Source organism: Saimiri boliviensis, chromosome 1 (genome assembly GCF_048565385.1).
Source record: "Saimiri boliviensis isolate mSaiBol1 chromosome 1, mSaiBol1.pri, whole genome shotgun sequence".
NCBI lineage: Eukaryota > Metazoa > Chordata > Mammalia > Primates > Cebidae > Saimiri > Saimiri boliviensis.
Genome location: NC_133449.1, coordinates 232,563,055 through 232,585,730, shown reverse-complemented (window position 1 = coordinate 232,585,730; position 22,676 = coordinate 232,563,055). Strand labels below are relative to the sequence as shown.

At 40.6% G+C, this 22,676-nt stretch overlaps 1 protein-coding gene across 1 annotated transcript in view; it reads left to right on the top strand.

The window, feature by feature from the left end:
• The window catches only part of IQGAP2 (IQ motif containing GTPase activating protein 2), a 310,698-nt gene that overhangs the window by 248,274 nt on the left and 39,748 nt on the right, over positions 1-22,676 (top strand). Inside the window, exons 18-24 of the mRNA XM_039477508.2 lie at positions 987-1,070; positions 2,444-2,515; positions 3,178-3,247; positions 6,543-6,751; positions 15,006-15,155; positions 18,923-19,086; positions 21,701-21,925. Coding sequence (XP_039333442.2) covers positions 987-1,070; positions 2,444-2,515; positions 3,178-3,247; positions 6,543-6,751; positions 15,006-15,155; positions 18,923-19,086; positions 21,701-21,925 — 974 coding nt within the window. The remainder of the gene's footprint in view (positions 1-986; positions 1,071-2,443; positions 2,516-3,177; positions 3,248-6,542; positions 6,752-15,005; positions 15,156-18,922; positions 19,087-21,700; positions 21,926-22,676) is intronic.

Here is a 22,676-nt window from a genome sequence, read left to right as displayed (position 1 = left end):
TGTCTCTATTAAAACTACAAAATTAGCCTGGTATAGTGGTGCATGCCTGTCATCCCAGCTACTCAGGAGTCTGAGGCAGGAGAATCGCTTGAACCTGAGAGACAGAGGTTGCAGTGAACTGAGATTGCACCATTGCACTCCAGCCTGGGCAACAAGAGCGAAACTCCATCTCAAATAATAATAATAATAATAATTTTATTTTTTATATTTGCCCTTTTTAACAAGGAACTTTATTTCCATTCTGATTTGAAAAACAGTATCAGATTTGGGGTGAGTTATAAATATTTTTCAATAAAAAGGTGCTCATAAATGAATTGGAATAAACTGATAACAGTTAGGAATTTAATTCTTCTAAAGATACTAGTTTGTGTCCAGTTTTTGTAAGCGTTTCCTGTAAAAATTCTTCATGGTGATAATCAGGTAAAGCTATGTTGATGAAGCATTGTTTAACTTAATGTGGGAACAGATGAAATGATGGTCGGTTGCAGCACCAGTATTCTCAGGGATTCTGGGCCACAAGTTGGTGGAGCATCCTTCTTTCCAGTCGGGGCCACAGTGGGTCACCTGCTGCGGTAAAGATACTTAATACTAGGCATTATTTTCAAGCATTTTTTTGTTGTTATCAAATACCGCTAGCACCTAGTTAATACTGTTTGTAGGTTTTGGAGAAATTCCATGTTACTATTCCTTCTTGTCACCCAGGGACTTCATAAAGTTCAGCTTTCCAGCAGGAACTATGCTTCTCCGTGTAATTTATCACTGTTGCTCTGCTGTCCTAAGCTTAAGACAAGTCTCTGCTGTGAGTTGATTTACTCTGCCATGGTTAACTGGCTACCCCCAGAGACGGTGTCCAGATGAGATTTGAAGGGAGAGTCCCTGACAATGCTCCTGCTCCTTGCAACCTGAGATGTCCTCTGCTCTTTCACTCCCTAGATAAACTGGGAAACTTGCTGGTAAATAATTTTATAACCCATTCTTTTCCTTAGGCTTTTTGGAAAGGATATAAACAACAGAAGGAGTATATGCACAGGCGGCAAACGTTCATAGATAATACTGATTCTATTGTGAAGGTAAATACCCTTTCCTACCATACTAAGTGCTTAGCTTAAACATTTCCCCCCTCTTCATGTTTATATGAAAGACAGCTATAGAAAGGGAGGGTATGTGTGAGCCTTGAAGTCCGAAGGCAGTACTGAGTTTGAATCCCAGCTCTACTGCTCACTTACCTAATCATTTTTCATGCAGGTCAGTTAAACCACTATAAAACCTCAAGTCCTTTATGTGTGGTTATGAGAATCACATGTGAAAGTGTTCTGTAACCAATAAACGTTCTTTGTCGAGAAAGTCCAAATTGATTATTTAAACTCTAGGCAGAACTCAGCTTTATTTCATGTTTCTCTTTCCACATTTGCTTAAGCATACTTAGAATGCTCAGACATAACAGAACAAAACCAATGATAAGAGGAAGTAGAGCTAATTTAGAGCCTATATTTGGGAGTTGAATTTGTTGAACCCAGCCTTTCACCCAGGTGGATAGCTCTGAGTGAGAAGGAAAGGGCACTGTGGTGTCCACTGTCATGGATCTGAAAACCAAAGGACTGGACCAAAATGAACTTGGAAATCTACAACTTAGAGATCTACTTGGAAATCCAGATCAGTGTTGAAGTAATGGAGCTGGAAAGTAGAATCAGATTAATTAAAGATCCTTTAGGCCAGGCTTAGTGGCTCACATCTGTAATCCTAGCACTTTGGGAGGCCAAGGTAGGAGGATCGCTTGAGCCCAGGCGTTCAAGACTAGCCTGGCTAATGTAGGGGGACCTCATTTCTATATTTTAAAAAATTAATAATAAATAAAAACAAATTTTAAACAACCTTTTAAACTGTGAAGGCAGATAATAACATGACCCACATCCATTGTATAGTAGCTCCTTGATGAAGTAGCATCCTATGGAACATTTGCCTATTCTGTCAAAAAATGTTGTTAGCAGTTGGTCCCTCGTGACACCTGTTAGATGTTTTCCTGTAAAAACTTAAAGAATATTAGATGCATTTAAAGGGATGATAGAAGAAACCCTGGACATAGTTTACTTGATTTCCTTCCTGACTCATTGCAACTCTCAGCAAAATGCCTTACCCTTCTGGCTTTTATTTAGTGAGATTAAGGTGAAATCGTACAAAGTTAAATTATCCTCTCCACCTCTCTCGTATTAAGGTGGTGAAATTAAGGGTAACATGTAAAGTGTTTTGAAAGCCTTAAGAAACATTAGTGAAAGATGAAAAGTAGGCTTTAGAGATTGGTTATTTAGTGGGCTACTTTTTTTCTTTATCAAATATCATTGTTTTTAGAAGAACTACACAAAACTGTATTACGGGTTGTTTGGCGATTACCTTGACTTTTCTATTACTTTTTTGTTGTTCTTTTCTATTTTTTAAAACTTTTTAGATTCAGTCCTGGTTCCGAATGGCAACCGCAAGAAAGAGCTACCTTTCAAGACTACAGTATTTCAGAGATCATGTAAGAAAAATGCATGCGGGTTTTTATCTGGGTTGAGAATGAACTAAATGAGTGCTTTATTAAATGTTTGCATTGAATGATTTTTATTGAATGGTGGAAATGAACACTTAGGAAAGAATGGATCTTAGAACTTAACATGAACATATTTGGAGCCTTACTGTTTTCATTCAGAAATCATGTTGAGAGTTAGACTTCACCAGTCAGGACTGGATAGAAAATGGGTTGGGGAGAACTGTGAGAGTAATACCAAAGAGAGAATACTCTAGAAAAGTATTTTCCAGCATTGCATATACAGTTTTTCTAACTGTTAACCGCTTACTTTAAATAGAAGCCCACGGGAGGGATTTTTTTCCTCAATCTTTCAAGAAGAGATATGAGAACATAGTCTGCATCATCTAAGTTCTGTGCTAAAATTATTTTCCCTTTTTAGATCTCTTGGTCTAAGCAGTTCCCCTGCAGTCTTGTTTGTACTTTTAGCTAATGTAACTGACCTATTCTTCAAAGAAAATGGAAAAATAAACATTGAATACAACACATTGAAATGCTGTCAGTTCTACGTAGTGTCAGTTCTTAAATGCTGCCAGTTCTTAGATGTTCTAAATTCAAAAAGAGTGGAGTAGATGGGACTGTGGGAAATCAAGATGTGTCTCTGTCTTTTGCAGAATAATGAAATTGTGAAAATACAGTCACTGTTGAGAGCAAACAAAGCTAGAGATGACTACAAAACATTGGGTAAGTGAGAACTTTCTGAAACAATGCAAGGATTTTTTATAAGCCAAGCAAGGATGTATTGGTCCACATTGGTCACTTCAGAGGTTGCTCGAAGAACAGAGAATACCCATTGTTTCCAGTAAATTTTGATCGTCTCAGACCCCAGGTTCTAAACCAGTACATAGAGGAACCCATGGTGACAGGAAATGGGCCTTCCTCTTAAGTGGGAGGATAAGTCACGTGGTATCATTTCTTCTTCAGAAAGAATGGAGTAGGCTTAAATGTGGAATTTTCTTTAATCTAAGCCAGAGTCAAAAATCTAATGCAAAAGAATTAGCCAGAAGATAAGGTTACATTTCAATTGTTTAATTTGTTAGACGTCTCCTCTCCCAAAAGGGACAACTGCAAACATCTTCCTGCAACTTCATTCTGAACTTTTCACAGAATATTTTTTAAATTTTTTTATAATACTAGCATAGCATATGCCATTGGTAGAAAGTTTGAAAATAGCAAAATAAAATTCACCCAGAAATAACAGTCACATTTTGTGCTATCTCCTTACAGTCCCACGTTTGCCTATGTTTGTTATTTTGCTTTTTTTACAGATCATACGTTGATTCTAAATTTTGAATCAAGTTGAAATCTAAAAATATACTAAATTTTTAACATTCTAATTATCACAGGAACATGCACAGTCAAGAAGAGCTTGCTGATAAATTTATTAGTACTTAACAGTGCTTAGTGTTTAGCCAGCACCTTTTACCTTTTTTTTCTTCCTCCTTTTTTTGAGATGGCATCTCCCTCTTGTCACCCAGGCTGGAGTGCAGTGGCGCAATCTTGGCTCACTGCAACCTCTGCCTCCCGAGTTCAAGCAATTCTGCCTCAACCTCCTGAGTAGCTGGGATTACAAGCACCCACCACCACGCCTGGCTAATTTTTGTACTTTTTTAGTAGAGACAGGGTTTCATCATGTTGGCCAGGCTAGTCTCAAACTCCTGACCTCAGGTGATCCGCCCACCTCTATCTCCCAAAGTGCTGGGATTACAGGTATGAGCCACTGCGCCCGGCCAGCCAGGACCTTTTATTGTCTAACATTTGTCTGAATTAAGGGATGAAATATATGGCTCAAGAAAGGTCTTCCCTGGTACTTAGGAAGGAAAATCCTAGGGTCCCTTGAAGTCCCTCACTCTGCCTCCAGCCTGCAGAATCTACTGAATAATGTCTCATTCCACTAGATTACAGAATGTACTATGCAAGCTGAGGAAGAAAAGGTCAGCCAGTCTTTTCAATTGCCACAACTTCTCAATTTTTGAATTAATGGGGCTCGCCTCTCAGCTGGTAGATATGTTGTGTTGTGTTTTGTTTTGTTTTGTTTTGTTTTCAAGAAGGCTGAAGAGGATTTTTTTTTTTCTGAGCCCAAACACTAAAATAGGTTTGCTGTTGCTTTTATATGTGAAAGATGACTGAAGAATAAATTTTCCAAATGAACGCTGGCTAATTTTCATTTTATTCAAGGTAACATGTTTTTGTAAGCAGTTGCAGTAATGTCTTTTATTTGTTTACTTTTTTTATTACAAAGACAGATTCCAATTTTAAAATCTACACAACTTTGTCTTGGGGCATAAAAAGTAGATAGGCAAATTATCTTGGTGAGTGAGTAAGATCTAAGCTTCCGTGGGCTTTAGCAAATTGGGTGGTTTTATGGTAACCAAAACGTACATTTTCATTTCTTTCTTAGTTCAACATCTTTAGAAAACTAAGACTTTGGGTTTTTCTAATTTGAAAAAGGAGAACTTTTCTAAGTTTATCATCTGTTCTCACCCTTTTTCTCTGGAATGGCACTGAACGTATTCAAGCTTGGAAGTCGTTGGAACTAAGACGTGGTCACTCGTAGATGGAGACTCTAAAGTGGTTTCATTTCCTGAAGTTAAAATGCCTGTACCACAAAGTGATTCTCAGATGAAGATGACAAAAGCCTAGTATTGACAGAGGAAATACTAGATTTGAGCCATACAGTTAGTAAAGCTAAAATACTAGTTTAGTTGTTTCTAAAGGGCCTCTTAGTACATATGAAGAGACACAACCCTTAGCGGGTAGGAGAGGCAGCCATCAACTCTGGCCGCAGTGGCAGGGCCCATGTTCTCCTAACCTGGCTGCGTGGGTGAGCCGTGGTGCATTGCTCAGGCCTTCCCTGAAGTGGTCCTGTCAGTGGCAGCTGCTTTGCTGGGAATGGAAGAAAAATGATGTCCCATGATCCAAGGAAAATTCTCCAATAAAGGCCGTCAGCAGTGGCAAAATAATAACATAGGTGACTATAGATTTGGGTGCTCGTGCTGGGTTTATGCAGTTGTTTGTGCTGTTGGTTTTCTTCTCCTTTAGTGTTGAAACACCACAGAACTAAGGTAGAAGTACAAGGAAGGCTGGCAGGAGCTAGGTGTAAAGGAGGGCAGCTATTGAGATGGCCATGGCTGGACTGGTTCTTTCAGGTCATCTTCGTATGACTGGGTCTAATCGTTCGTCCTCGACAGGCCAGATGATTTATCCTTATAGATTGCCCAGAATTGATCTCCCTTAAACATGTTAAAAATGTTTTACCAAGAGTCAGAGTGCCAGGAAATTAAAGCCTAAAGTTCCAGGTACTAAGGGAAAATGAGAATGTCCCTTTCAATGACAAGTGCTGGCCCCGAGATTCTGAGTACCCTCCCTTGGCCAATACTGAAAGGACAAGGGCCAAGTTTCAATTTCTAAAATATTTTTATTTCTACTGAGTAGAACATTTGTTCCATTTATTATTCTGTTGGTTCCTGTTTGGCTTTTACAATCCTCCCTTCCTGGCTCTTTTCTAATTCAGCTTTCACCTACTTCCAGCCCCTTCCCAAAGATCCTTTGGGCTGGGAGAACCCACTTTCTGCTTCCTGCAGCAAGGATGTAAGTCACTTATCTAGCTCAAGCACAAGGTCTTACGGTCGAGGTAACTTATGTTAACTTTCTTTCCCAGATTCCTCAGGAATGAGGCACAGATAGGACTATCTTCTTAGTGCATGAGTCCAGGAAACTGTGAGAGACAGAGCTGATAAAAGGGGAGTTGATAACTAGGAAAGAGTGGGACCAGATATCCGTTTTGTACGTTTATTTATTGATCAGTTTCCTTGTCCAGATTTTAAATTGCATGGGGTTGGGTAGAATGATTCTCACCCTAGACCAAGTACTTTCATTGGTATATTTTTCTAGTAATTACTTAATGACCTTGTTTCTTTCCTGTTGATAATCATTCCAAGCTTTCCTAATTAAAGTATATCTGTTCCTGTCACTGCAGTTGGCTCTGAAAACCCACCATTAACAGTGATTCGCAAATTTGTATACCTATTGGACCAAAGTGATTTGGATTTCCAGGAGGAACTAGAGGTTGCACGATTAAGGGAAGAAGTAGTGACCAAGATCAGGGCCAATCAACAGCTGGAAAAAGATCTGAACCTGATGGACATCAAGATTGGACTCCTGGTGAAAAACAGGATCACCCTAGAGGTCAGTGGGGACTGTCAGCTCCCAGAAGAGGGAACATGCCCACATACAATCAAGAGTCACTTAATGACAGGGATACATTCTAAGAAATGTGGCATTATGTGATTTTGTGTCGATGCAAACATCACAGAGCACTTGCCCAAACCTAAATGGTAGAATCTACTACACACCTCAGCTCTATGATAAAGCCCATTTCTCCTAGGTTACACTCCTTTACAGCATGTGACTCTGCTGAATACTGCAGGCAGTTGCAACACAATGGTAAGTATTTGTGGATCTAAACATAGCTCAACATAGAAAACATACAGTAAAAATACCATACTATAATCTTGTAGGACTGATGTCTTATATGAGGTCCATTATTGATTGAAGCATTGTGCTGTGTGTGGTTATATATGTCCATGACACTTTGGTCTAGCTAAGTTCATTTGGAATCTAGAATAAGTTTTTGTTTAACATTTTTATCATAAATTAGTGGTTTTCCAGTCTGTAAAATTTTATACCCCTCTTTTATAACATTTTGTAAGGCTTCTTTATCGTTCTGAAATGAAATCTACATATGATAAAAAATGTAACTGACATATATACCTTCAGAATAAGGCTAGGCTCTTTATATGAATCCAAAAGAGAAATTTAAAGAATAATTGATAATAAAAGCACACATTTTAATGAGAAAACATGTATGCCTGATGTCATTGGAAGACGTGATAAAGTTACCAGGGATGTGGACCTCTTCACAGAACAGCTGCAGAGTGTGAGGGCTGCAGTGGTAACTGATGTGGGGGGTGGTAGAACTGGCAGGACCTCATTTTCCACAATGGGAAACAGCTCTTTTTAAAGTTCAGCATTAGCCAAGTGTCATCTCTACCCAGTTTACGCAATTGCAAGCCTAGAAAATCCTAGATTTTGTGTGGGGAAAATGTATTATGCATCTACGTAAAACAATTAGATTCTAGGCTCAGATAACTACAAACAGAATCTTGAGCTATGTAAATGACCAGTAAGACGTTCAAAAGTTCTGTCACGCAAGGCACGGGCAGTTATTTATACAGCGTTATCCCACAAATGGCCAGATCGCAGAGCACCTCTCATCCCCAACCCCTGCTCACTAGAAACCATGAATGCCCTTCAATTGTTAAAATATCAAAAGTACCCCTATGTACTTCCAAAATGTGGCTCCTACAGCGTCACACTGCTCTCGTTGATAGCTTCTAAATAAATCACGGTGTGATTTCACATCTGTGTAAAACCTGCCAGCATCAAGGCTTAAAAGAAGCATCGTTTTTACCCAAGAACAGATGCCTAGGATGCCTCCATGTCGTCCCTGTTCCCTTCCTATGTGCCACATCAGTTTCAGAAAACTAATAGGTCAAAGTGGGCAAGTGACTTTCTGGAAGCTCTGAGAAGGCTGCAGTGGGTCGTAAGTGGAGCGCCAGCTGCCAGTAACTAAGCGAGTGTTCTGGACAAATGGGAGATTAACAGGCCGAGACGGCTGCCAGTTACAAGGCCATGTGAATGCCCCAGGCAGGTCCTCCAGACGTCACAAAGACACCAGGGCAATTGCGAAGGAGAAAATACAAAAAAACAGCATTTTATAAACAGAAATGATCATCTCTTCCAAATAATCAGGAATAAAACTACAGTTTAAATGTTCTGTACTTCACTCTAATTTTATTGTTTTATCTAGAAAAAAAAGTACTTTTTAAAAAAAATAATATATTTGTATTGTTTGACACACATGAGAACTTTTAAAGTGTAATTTATTCCAGAAGGTTCTTCAGAGAATGCTTTTTATAGCCTTAAACTGGTGTTTGATCCTATCCCCAAAAAGTCATAAACAGGAAATGTCTTGCCTTTTAAAATAAAGGCTTAGTTACAAATCAGTAAATAGTTTAAATAACATGTATCTTTTGGAAATACAATCATGGCAAGTTATCAGATCTTCATGAATGCTTGAGGTTTTTTGGTTTTTAAAAGTCATTTATTACAAATAGATAGCATTGTGAAATTTCTCAACACATTTTCAAACACAAATATGTATCCAGCATTTTTTTAGTGGTTAAACTCATGATTATTAAATATGTAGCCATTAGCCTTATTGACAGAGCATTTGTAGTGATAACAAGAACAGAGCAGCAGAAGCTTTATTTATAGCAGTGAAAAAGTGGGAAACAACCTAAAGGTCAAAACAATACACAGAGGACAACAAAATTAGTTTAATATGGATGTCGTACGGCCACTAAAAATAACGCTTTTTGAGACTATTTAAAACGGGGAAAGGTTTACAATATCATAGAGAAGCAACTAGTGCCTAAGGTAGTATGACTTCTTCTTATCAAAAAACAATAATACTATGCCAGAAGAAGAAAGAAGTTAAGTGAATTTCTTTGGTGATAGAATTAAGTTGATCTTCTCTTCTCCCCATCCTCACACACCTTTTTATTCTTAACAATGAGTGTGTGTTCAGTGAGGAAAAGAGAGATTGTAAAGGGAAATGGCTTTGTGCTTATTGAACAATGTGACTTTTGCTAGTAACCTTAACATTTTTACGGTTCTTTTAAAATCAGCATTCCTCCTAAATACCTCAAAATCTGTAGCTTAGTGAAGTGACTAACATTGGTTTTAGGCAAAAAGAATGGTTTGGAGAAAGAAGACAAAGCAACTGAAATAGAGGTTTCTTGGAGGCACACGAGCCAAAAAAAAGCAGAGGTCAGCCTAGCTAGAAGGAAACCCTAAATAGAAACTAATCTAAAACTAGTGCTAAATAGAAGTAAGCTAATCTAAACTACAATTCCCGTTCATGAGTGTGATGTATCATGTAAGAGCCCGGATTTGTAGGCCAGTACTACCTGAAACCCAGGTTTGAGATTTTTAACTGTTTATACTTAATTATACTACTTCACTGCGCGCATATATATGTATTTATTTATTTGAGATAGAGTCTTACACTGTCACAGGCTGGAGGGCAATGACTCAATCTCAGCTCACTGCAACATCTGCCTCTTGGGTTCAGGCAATTCTCCTGCCTCAGCCTCCCAAGTAGCTGGTATTACAGGCACCCACCACCACTTATGGCCAACTTTTTGTATTTTTAGTAGAGGTGGGGTTTCACTATGTCGGCCAGGCTGGTCTCGAACTCCTGACCTCATGATCCGCCCATCTCAGCTTCCCAAAGTGCTGGGATTATAGACATGAGCCACCGCGCCTGGTCTCACTGCTTATATTAACAAGTGACCTTGAGCATGTTTCTTACCCTTTCTCTGAGTGTGTTTTCTTCCTTAGAAAATGTTCTAGGTGATTTACATATATTTTTACTCTTCACAGCAACTCAGTAAGATTGCTGTTATTACGCTCACTTTACAGGTGAGGAAACTGAAACTTAGGTTAACCTGTGCAAGTTTACCAAGCTAATTATGCTCTGCACATACCCATATCGTTATAACTCCAAAGCCCAAGCCCAAGCCCTTCAAACGAGCCCACACTTTCTACAAAAATGTGTATATCATAGCATAATACCTGCATACAGCTCTCCCCTTATCAGGCCCAGGGTAAAGGTGGTGGCAAAAGGGCAGCATTGAGATGTGGGGTTACCATGAACAAACCAAATACGGTTGCTCTTCCAAACCATGGTATTCCTCTGATGTCCAATCTTTATTGAGAATCAGGAAAAGTGAGTTTTGATGAATAGAAAGTATCCACCCATGTTTGTTATCCCTGTCTGGGTTGCCTTTTGTCCCCATCTTCAAGCTTCCCAAAGCAAACCTCCATTCACATGAGCGCATTTGTGAGCAAGTCAGAGCCTCACAGGGAGAAGGAAGGGGAGCTCTCTCCATTGTGGTGCTGGCTCTACCCCTGGAGCTCCAGCAGACAGGCCCTCCCTGTTCCATCAGCACAGCCAAAGAGGAAGAAAGGTCTTCCCCTTTCGGGGTTCAGCATTGCCTCTGCGGCTTTCCTCCCTCCATTCCTCTCCCTGTCCTGCCTTAACCAACTCTCTCTGTTTCTAATGCAGAGGAATTTAGATCTGCCCCAGATCTTCCTCACCACCCTTACCCTCTCATCTGTATACAGCAAAAACCATTACCCAGAAGATGAAGTCTGCAACAAAACAAAAAGCCCCCAGTTTCCAGAGTAACCTCCACTGAAAACACTTGGGAGGGAAAGGGGGGGATTATAAGAAACAAGGCTTTTTTCACTGCCATATATTTAAAATCAAGGTAATAGATTTATTCTGTGTAATTGAGGGAGTTGCATGGTTTACATGTCACCAGCTATCTGAAGAGGAAGAACGTGGATTAACTGGCACTGTAAGCCACACTTACTCTAGTGATGTCTTAGGACTTCTCATAGATAAGGATTATCAGACAGCAGCTTGCCTAGGTTCCTCTTTGACCTCTGTCTGGGTGATAACTGCACTTCCTTTGTACTGAATACATTTTATAGATTGATAAAACAAGGGGGCAATGTTGCTTTTTTTTAAATGTTAAATCAGCTGGGCGCGGTGGCTCACGCCTGTAATCCCAGCACTTTGGGAGGCGGAGGCCGGGGGATCATGAGGTCAAGAGATCGAGACCATCCTAGTCAACTTGGTGAAACCCCGTCTCTACTAAAAATACAAAAAACTAGCTGGGTGTGGTGGCACGTGCCTGTAATCCCAGCTACTCAGGAGGCTGAGGCAGGAGAATTGCCTGAACCCAGGAGGTGGAGGTTGCGGTGAGCTGAGATGGCGCCATTGCACTCCAGCCTGAGTAACAAGAGCAAAACTCCATCTCAAAAAAAAAAAAAAATGTTAAATCAACTCCCCTCCCCACTTTCCCTATAAAAGCAATTGGGGTGACAGAAATAAGTAGGTAAGTCAAGGCTGCCTCTCTCTGAGCTAAGAATGAGAAAGAACAAAATTATGGACCTGAAAGGCCATGGAACCACATGGAACTGTCTTACTCCAGGGCTCCCTTGAGCCTGGACCCCAGCTCTCAATGGGCTGACCACAGCTATGGGAGAATGGGGTGCCAGGAAGTAAACATTTAGAACTTGCCCCTTAGGCAAAACCTGAGGGTGGTTTTCATCCCCAGGGGCAATTGGAAATGGGGGCGGGCACATGTCCACTTGTGAAAATGACTAGGGGCCCCTGTTGGTATTTGGTGGGATGGGGCCAGGGTGATGGATGGCCAGTAGTGCATGCACAGCGAAACTCTGTGCTGAACACACTGCCCATAGTGCCCCTCTGAGGACACTGGGCCAGCCTTCCTAATGTGCAAATAAGAGTCCTCATGTGGAGGTCCAGCTAAGAGCTCAGTCAAAAATCCCGAAGAAGTTTTGGGAAAAGCAACTTTCTTGCCACTTACTCTGGCACAGTGAACTAATGGTAAGTGGCAGGGGAGGTGTTCTAGAACAGAGACTTTAAATTATGAGTCATGTGCCATTAGGGTCATGAAATCAATTTAATGTGTCACAATGAGCAATCTTTTTTTTATTATTATTATTATACTTTAAGTTCTGGGATACATGTACAGAGTGTGCTGGTTTGTTAGATAGGTATGCATGTGCCATGAGGGTTTGCTGCACCCATCAACCCGTCATCTACAGCTGGTATTTCTCCTAATGCTATCCCTCCCCTACTCCCTAATCCCCGACAGACCCCAGTGTGTGATGTTCCGCTCCCTGTGTCCATCTGTTCACATTGTTCAACTCCCACTTATGAGTGAGAACATGCAGAGAGCAATCTTTAAAAGTGGAATTAAATAAAAGCAAATAGAAAATATCAGCATGTATCATTAATGAAAGAGAGGGTGTATGTGTGTTCACCAATAAAAGATGGAAACTGTATTTCTTACAGCAGGCCTCCGACTTCTGAGTAGCTAGTACCACAGGCAGAAGCCACCTGGCTTTTTTTTTTTTTTTTTTTTTTTTTTTTTTTTTGAGACGGAGTTTCGCTCTTGTTACCCAGGCTGGAGTGCAATGGCGCAATCTCGGCTCACCGCAACCTCTGCCTCCTGGGCTCAGGCAATTCTCCTGCCTCAGCCTCCTGAGTAGCTGGGATTACAGGCACACGCCACCATGCCCAGCTAATTTTTTTTGCACCTTTAGTAGAGACGGGGTTTCACCATGTTGACCAGGATGGTCTCGATCTCTCGACCTCGTGATCCACCCACCTCGGCCTCCCAAAGTACCTGGCTTATTTTTTAAATGTGTTTGTAGAGATGGGCTCTTGCTGTGTTGCCAAGGCTGATCTCAAATTCCTGGCCTCAAGGCATCCTCCCAGCTTGGCCTCCCAAAATGCTGGGATCACAGGCATGAGCCCCCATACTTGGCCTGCTTCCAACTTTACTTCTGAAGCTTCCTAGCTTCTCTAAGGCCTCATAAAATTGAAGAAAGTTAGGGCCTTGCCATCAGTGATAGACTGGATAAAGAAAATGTGGCACATATACACCATGGAATACTATGCAGCCGTAAAAAAAAGGATAAGTTCATGTCCTTTGCAGGGACATAGATGACTCTGGAAACCATCATTCTCAGCAAGCTGATGCAAGAACAAGAAAACCAAACACCACATGTTCTCTCTCACTCACAGGCAGGTGTTGAACAATGAGAACACATGGACACAGGGAGGGGAGCATCACACAATGGGGTCTGTTGGGGGTGGGGGACTAGGGGAGGGATAGTGGGGTATGGGGAGATTGGGGAGGGACAGCATTGGGAGAAATAATTAATGTAAGGGACAGGGGTTGGAGGCAGCAAACCACCATGGCAAGTGTATACCTATATAACAATCCTGTAAGATCTGCACATGTATCCCAGAAATTAAAGTATAATAAAAATAAATAAAAAGAAAGAAAGTTAGGGCCTTGCTTTGGATTAGGCCTTGGCTTAAAGGAATATTTTGCTGGTTTAATCTTCTATCCATACCAATCAAACTTTCTCTGCATCAGCAGTAAGTCACGTTGTTTTCTTAATCATTTGTGTGTTCACTGGAGTAGCATTTTTAATTTCTCTCAAGAAATTTTTCTTTGCATTCACAACTTGGCTGTTTGGTGCAAGAGGCCTAGCTTTAGGCCTGTCCTAGCTTTTGATATGCTAAGCTTAATCATTTCTAGCTTTTGATTTAAAGTGAAAGATGTGTAACTTTTACTTGAACACTTTGAGGCCATCATATGATTATTTTATTTATTTATTTACTTTGTGTGAGACGGAGTCTTACTCTGTCACCAGGCTGGAGTGCAATGGTGCGATCTCAGCTTACTGCAAACCTCTGCCTTCTGGGTTCAAGTGATTCTCCTGCCTCAGCCTCCTGAGTAGCTGGGATTACAGGCATATTGCCACCACACCCAGCTAATTTTTGTATTTTTAGTAGAGACAGGGTTTCACCGTGTTGACCAGAATGGTCTCAATCCCCTGACCTCATGATCTGCCCGCCTCAGCCTCCCAAATGCTGGGATTACAGGCGCTCACGCCTGGCCCATCGTATGGTTATTAACCTAATTTCAGTATCGTTGTGTCTCAGGGAATAGGGGGCATTAAGGAGGGAAGAGAAAAAGGAAAGTTGGTGAAGCAGTCAGAACTGACACATTTATTGATTAAGTTATATGGGCATGGTTTGTGGCACCTCAAAACAATTACAATACTAACATCAAAGATCACTGGTAGGTGGGACACAGTGGCTCACGTCTGTAATCCCAGCAGTTTGGGAGGCCGAGGCAGATGGGTCAAGAGGGCCGGAGATCAAGACCAGCCTGGTCAACATGGTGAAACCCAGTCTCTACTAAAAATACAAAAATTAGCTGGTGTGGTGGCAGGCATCTGTAGTTCCAGCTACTTGGGAGGCTGAGGCAGGAGAATTTCTTGAACCCGGGAGGCAGAGGTTGCAGTGAGCTGAAATTATACCACTGCACTCTAGCCTGGGTGACAGAATGAGACTCCATTTCAAAGAAAGAAAAAAAGATCAGAGCCCCGTAACTGATAGTATAATAATGAAAAAGTTATACATGTTGAAAGAATTATCAAAATGTGACACAGAAACACAAAGTAAGCACATGCTATTGGAAAAAATGGTGACAATAGGCATGTTCAGTGCAGGATTGCACAAGCCTTTAGTTTGTGTAAAAAGAAAAGAAGGCAGTATCTGTGAAGCATAGTAAAGCAATGCACAATACAGTAAGGTATGCCTGTACTTCCAATTAGGTGTGTTTCAATCCTGTATGTGAACAGAGGAGGTAAAGAGTACAAGAATTAAAAAGTAGTAATCTGATAATTTTTTTTACAGGATGTAATTTCACACAGTAAAAAGCTGAATAAGAAAAAAGGAGGAGAAATGGAAATATTGAATAACACTGACAACCAGGGAATAAAAAGTTTGAGTAAGGAGAGGAGAAAAACACTAGAAACGTATCAGCAGCTGTTTTACCTTTTACAGGTGAGAACAATTTCTCTTTCATTCTGAGTTTGGGAATAATAAATACATTTGTGGCTTGCAGGGAATCTTTTCCCATGCTTCAGCTATAATAGCATAAGCATTTTGAGCATCTACCAAGGACCAAGTGCTACTGTTAGTGCCTTACGTACATGATCTCATTTAATTCCTACCATAACCCTGGGAGCCATGAGAGAATGAGTGCTGTTGTTGTTCCTGCATTACAGATGAGGAAACTGAGACAGAGCCAGTAAATGATAAAGTAGGAATTTTGAAATGCAGGTGGTTTGACTTCAGAGCTCATGTTCTTCACAATGATATACTAATGGTTACGTACAGAAACAGTATAAATCTGATAATAACAAAACAAAAACAGGTGCTGTCATTCATGAAAAAAATAACTGTATGTGGAAAAAAAAAACTGTATGTGTATATTTACCAGAACCAGCCTCCCTTTCTGTGGAGGAAAGAGCCAGAGGGTTTGGGATTTCAAAATAGTACTTTCTTTTTTCTTTTATTATTTTCATGGCATTACTCTGATCTAAACAAATAGTAATTTTCCATTGCTTCCTGAGTAATGGTGAGAACTAGTAAGTTGGACTGGTTATGATTGGACTTTGATGAATCACTTACTGTTTTGTTTGACAATTAATTCAGCCTGTTAGCCCTGCTGGCACATACAGTTCATCACAGAGGAAACTGCATGATAGCAATAGATAGAAACAAGCATCCTCTTCAGCAGGAAAAGTTTCCCGAGACAGGTGGATCTACAGTTCTCCCTTGTAAGAGTCAGATGTCCCTCAGAGTGGGGCCACTGTCAGGATTCCTTTAAAGCACGGAGTTGTTTGGATCTTTGTTAGAGGATGTCACTGGCAGTAGATGTATGGAGAGCACATTACACTAACCATAAATAGAGGAGAAACACAATGTTAATTTTGGTAGATTTGAAAATTCTCTACTTGGAATAAGATACTGACTGGAGAACATCTTCAAACATATGAACATCTTCACACAAGTGGCCACCACGTGGCGGCACAGAAGGAAAAGGTTAACAGTGCTTTGTCTGTGGAACCCACTGCTTCATACCAGCAAACCTTCTAGAAAGAAAGGGGGCTCACTTTAAGTAGGAAAGGGCTTTGCTCAGCCTGATTTAATAGCCAACCACCAGTTTGAAATTTAATCTTAGGCACTTATCTTTTTTTACATCCATGAAATTGCAAGCATATTGAAGATTCTTTAGAATTTAGTTTTCTCAATTTGACAGAATTTATCATAAGTCAAAATCTAGTCGTTGGCCTATAGCTTGTATTGTTTATTATGTAATGGAGGCGCATTAATGGGAAGAAGAAAAAGCACAGGAGCATGTTTAAAATAATTCCACCAAACTTTATCCTCAAACAATCCAAAATGTACAACCAAAGGGTGCAACCATTCAGTTGTGTCAAGTGAAGTCTCTCTTGAAGTCATATTTCTCTTTTCCTTCTCCTCTTTTGAGACATTAGCCCAATATCACTGAAGAAATTATAGGAAAGAAAATGGCCTGGATTCCTTTGACCTGCAGGTTACACTTTAGCAAGACTTTTTCTTTTTATTGTTGTTCGTTTTTTGTTTTTGAGACAGAGTCTCGGCGTGTTGCCCAGGCTGGACTATAATGGTGTGATCTCGGCTCATTGTAACCTCTGCCTCCTGAGTTCAAACAGTGCTCCTGCTTTAGCCACCCAAGTAGCTGGGATTATAGGTACCCGCCATCATGCCTGGCTAATTTTTGTATTTTTTGTAGAGACAGGGTTTCACCATGTTGGCCAGGCTGGTCTCGAACTCTGACCTTGTGATCTGCCCACCTCGGCCACCTCGGCCAGCCAACTTTTTCTTTCTTTGTAGTGACAAAGTCTCACTCTCTTGCCCAGAATGCCCAGAAACCACAGCTCAGTGCAGCCTTCATCTCCTGGGCTCAAGCACCCCTCCCACCTTGGCCTCTTGAGTAGCTGGGACTGCAGACACATCCCACAATGCCCGGCTAATTTTTTCATGTCTTTTGTAGAGGCAGGGTTTTGCCATATTGCCCAGGCTGATCTAAAACCCCTGAGCTCAAGTGATCCACCCACCTCGGTGTCCTAAAGCACTAGAATTCTAGGCATGAGACATCACACCCAACGCAGCAAAAATTCTTATCCAAAGCCACAGGTCAGCTAGTATAAGTTTTTGGGGGGTTGTCTCTTCAGTATGAACCTAAATTTAAAGTTTTTAGGTAACCTTAGTAGGAATGGTGAGTAGGCATCTTTCTTTAGTTCTTGAGTAAGTTTCCTTTCTCCTAATTCCTATATACTTCACATTGAAAAAGAATCACTACAGAGCTATCAAGAAAAAGGCCTGATCTGCTTATTTATAAAATTTCAACCAACCGTTATGAACTTAAAAGTAAATCTAAGTAGTAAAGTAAACCAGAATTTGAGATTTCTTAAAAACTACACAAACGGCTTGAGTATATTAGATGAATACTAGTTTTCAAATAGGGAAAAAAAAATTTTTCTCTTGTCAGAAGGGAGATGAAGATTAGGAGTATTAATTTTCCTTTTGTACGTAATTTCCTCTATAACCTGAATACTGTTGTTTTCTTTGAACATCTGCCTGGTAGGTGTGGCTGCTGGAGAAAAGCCAGTGCATCGTGAAGGCTGGTTCTGTGTCCAGAGGGTCCATCCTCATCAGAGCCCGCAGGGTTCCACGTCCATTTTCAGCCCTTTGTTTTTTGCTCATGGTCTTCTGGCGCTTCCCTTATCTGCTGTCGTACCTTCACCCCCTCTTCAGCCTCCCTGCCTTACTCCCCCTTCTCACTTTGTGTAGAATATTGTGGCCATTTGCTGTCTCCACATTGTAAATGTTTTCTCTTCCTGTTCTTTCCAGTCTGACAAGATAGTATGCATTTCCTTCTATTCATCCATCAATCCTTCTAGACCAGTCTATGTAGCAGGATCCTTAGTCTACTTTTTTGTTTTTGTTTTGTTTTGTTTGTTTGTTTTAGATACACAGTCTGTGTTGCCTAGGCTGAAATACAGTGGCATGATCATGGCTCACTGCCACCTCAAAATACTGGGCTCAAGTGATCCTGCCAGCCTCAGCCTCTGGAGCAGCAGGGACTGCATGCTCACACTACCATGCCCGGCTAATTTTTTTTTTTTTTCTAGATACAGGGCTGTTCATGCTGCCCAGGCATGTCTCCAACTCCTGGGCTCAAGCTATACTTCTGCCTCGGTCTCCCAAAGTGCTGGAATTATAGGTGTAAGCCACCGTGCACAAGCTTTGCCAGTGTCTTTGGATACCAGATTCTATTGGCCCCCACCCCTACAATAAATATGAACATGTGGCTCAGAAAGGACAATAGTAAAAAGTAGATATAATAAGTAAAGTGTATCATATCGTGTGCATCATTTAAATCCTATCATAATTTTCTACTCTAGCTTTCTATAGTATGATATTAATATTAAGTAATATTTTATGGTAATATTGTAAAATATTGATATGCCATAGGAAGCTAAAGTAGAAAATTATATAATATCAGTCTATAGGAAGCAATAGTAGAAAGTTATACTATATACTAAAAGCATAGAGATGAGTACCTGGCACATAAAAATTATTTTATATACCTATCTGTATGCTTTTTGTGACATATTAAGTCATTGAAGAGCAGGGAATCAGATACTGCTGTGTGCTTTAATTATGTATTAACCTATTGTTTCGTGGGATTTTTTGTTTTCTTCCTTCTTTCTTTCCAGACCAACCCTTTATACTTGGCTAAACTGATTTTCCAGATGCCACAGAACAAGTCCACTAAATTTATGGATACTGTTATTTTCACACTATATAATTATGCTTCTAACCAGCGAGAAGAATATCTACTTCTCAAGCTTTTTAAAACTGCTCTGGAGGAAGAAATAAAGTAGGTATACAAATACGTATGTAAAAATACCAATGAATAGATACTTTTGTTAGTGGAGGCTGTCTTTGATTTACTAAAATTATTTTAAAATTCTTATAAGGTTTTCTCACATATTAAAATATATCAAGTTTCTTGAGAATATTTCTATGTCATTAGAACTATATTCAAGTGCCATTTTCTCCCACCAGTGATACTTTCTCTAGTGTTAAATTAACTTTTGATTTTGTATGTTTGTAACAACTGAAAATCAATAGCTTCTTGAAAACCAGTGAGAACACTTAACTTAATTAAAATTCTGAGTAGGAAAGCCATTTAACGGGTTGGAATGCAGAGTGCAATCTTTGCCTGAATCGTCTTCCCTTCTTACTGGAACTTAAACTACCTTTGCTAATTTACTTTCTGACTCAGTTAATGTAAAAATTGTCTAGGTAGCTATAATGAGTGGGCTGAGAAATACGCATGAGAAATGTCCTTAGCTCAAGTGGCCTTTCTGACTTGTGGAAACCTTAAGTTATGCTAGCTCCTACTGGTTTTGGGAGCATGGGAGCCAGGCACCTCTGCCCTCCAGGTGTCTATAAGCCCGTGAGAAATGTGATTCAGGAGAAAGAGGAATGCTATACTGTGGAATGTGGTAAGTACTAAATGAAGGATGTGTCTAAATGAAGGATACGTACAATGTATCAGGTTAGAGGATAGGAGGAAAGATTCCAACTAGGTTCACTAGTAAAGATTTTATAGAAGAGGAGGTGCTTGACCCAAAACCTTGAGGAATAGCTACAATTTTTATAAGAAGAGATAGAAAAGGGAAATAAGGCACAATGGTGGTGGAAACAGCATGGGCGTAGGTGCAAGACGGAAAGTAGTTTAGTCTACCCAGAATGTGACTCAATTACTAACTACCGGGAGATGAATCATGAAAGATAGGGTATGGCCAGGTCATGGGAGACGCTGAGTAAAGGCCTGGCTGTTAAGACTCTATTTGATTTTTGGGGATCTGTGAAATCTTTTTTTTTTTTTTTCTTGGAGACAAACTCTCGCTCTGTCGGTCAGGCTGCAATACAGTGGCATGATCTCAGCTCACTACAACTTCTGCCTCCTGAGTTCAAGTGATTCTCCTGCCTCAGCCTCCCGAGTAGCTAGGCCTACAGGCACCCACCACCACGCCTGGCTAATTTTTATATTTTTAGTGGAGATGAGTTTCACCATGTTGGCCAGACTGGTCTCAAACTCCTGACCTCAGAGGGATAGGTCCCAGAGAGATGACGGGTCAAGCTGTGCCTGTGTGTGAGGTTTGGTTGGGCTCTGGTAGACCAGTTATTCTTTTGTTTGGACTTTGATTTACCCTCATTCGCCTTACAAGCAGCTACAATTAGTCCAAAAGTCAACAAAAATAGCATTTAAAAGTGGAAAGAGGAGCCAGCAAAGGAAATAAAAAAGAATGACTGGATAAGAAAAGGACCAGACACTGTCAAGCTCTAAAGGGAAGGAGGTGGAAGAGGGAGAGAGAGTGGTCAAGAGGGGGAAAGGGAGAAAGGGGAGGAAGAGAGGGGAGAGGCCCTGAGAGTCAGCACCGTAAATCAAGACGCGCTCCATCGGCCATTCGATATGGCTAGAAGCTGTATCGCAGCTTTAAGTGGGATTTGAAAAAGTGAAACAGTTTATTCAGTCAAGAAAGTTGTTTTTGAAATTGGATAACTACAGAGGAGTGATACTTGTACAGTGTTACCCAGTATTGTTAGTCCTGGTCTATTTTCAGCTTATACCTGCCTCATAGGTTGAAATTGAGGCTGTGACTTTGTTTTTAGATCCTCAAATTGCTCATCTAAGAAACATACACCTTAGAGACTGGGAGTGGTAGCTCATGCCTCTTATCCCAGCACTTTGGGAGGCTAAGGTGAGTGGATCATTTGAGGTCAGGAGTTGGGACCAGCCTGGCCAACATGGTGAAACCCATCTCTCGGAAAATACAAAAATTAGTTGGGCATGGTGACACGTCCCTGTGATCCCAGCCGCTCAAGAGGCTGAGACAGGAGAATTGCTTGAACCCTGGAGGCGGAGGTTGCGGTGAGCCACTGCACTCCAGCCTGCGCAATAGTGAGACTGTTTCAAAAAGAAAAAAAAAAGAAATATACACCTTATAAATGATTGCTTGTTTTTAAAGCACACTAACTTTGATTTTCATAGAAAAAAAGTGTAATTCCATGAAGTCCTTGCCTGCCAGAGAGGGGATACATTGTTTAAAACTGTATTCAGTCCCAGCACCATGGCTCATGACTATAATCCGAGCACTTTGGGAGGTTGAGGTGGGTGGATCACCTGAGGTTAAGAGTTCGAGACCAGCCTGGCCAACATGGTGAAACCTCGTCTCTACTAAAAATACAGAAATTAGCCCTGGACATGTGGTGGCATATACCAGTAGTCCCAGCTACTCGGGAGGCCGAAGCAAGAGAATCACTTGCATCCAGGAAGCAGAGGCTGCAGTGAGCCAAGATCACACCATTGCACTTCAGCCTGGGTGACAGAGCAGGACTCTGTCCAAAAAAAAAAAGAAAGAAAGAAAAAAAAACTGTATCTATAGAAGCAATCCATTTTCTTTTGTCTTGGGCTTTTTTAGATCAAAAGTGGACCAGGTACAGGACATAGTTACTGGTAACCCTACAGTCATCAAGATGGTCGTCAGCTTCAACAGAGGTGCCCGAGGACAGAACACCCTGCGCCAACTCCTGGCTCCAGTGGTGAAAGAGATCATCGACGACAAGTCGCTGATTATCAACACAAACCCTGTAGAGGTGTACAAGGCTTGGGTGAACCAACTGGAAACACAGACTGGAGAGGCCAGGTAACAAAGTCAGGAAGGTGTTCGTCTTCAGTTACGTTTTACGATCATTTTTACATGTGTATTTATTTAAACCATTAAGCTTCGTTAAGCAAACTGTACAAAGCCAGTTGTCAATCCAAAATATTACCTCCCTTTAACATATGCATGCAAATCACATTCTTAGACTCTTGGTCATCTTGATGCTAAATGGTATTTTCAAATTTCAGAGCCAGGTGATCCCCAATGCCACAACTTTCATAATTCTCTCCCTTTTTTATTTTCTTTGTATGTTTCTAAACCTAGACCTAGAGATGGTGCACACTCTCTCCTTACCTGATAATACGTACTTTTTTTACAGTTACCAAACAAGTAACTTTAATGTGTAAGGTTTAACAATCCAGGTAGGATTGGCTTATTCTGAGTGGTTGTTTGTAGATTTAAGCAATCCTAGTTTCTTGTTTCCTGCACAAGGATGTCTGTGAAATAAAGTGTACACAGAGAATTGTATGATTACGTGAGTGGTTGTCACATTCCTGTTTGTAATAACAAAAAGTCAGGGAAAGTCAAAATATTTAGCTTTGAGGGATTTATTAAGTAAATGCTTGTATAGCACATAATGAAATAAGTATTTGGAATGGTGGTATACATACACATTTGTTGGCACAGAAAAAAATGTTCATGGTATATTTTCCAGTTGGAGTTCAGTACAGTAACCCATTTTTCTGGGGAAAGAATGCTCACGTACATACACACACACAGGATCTGTATAGAA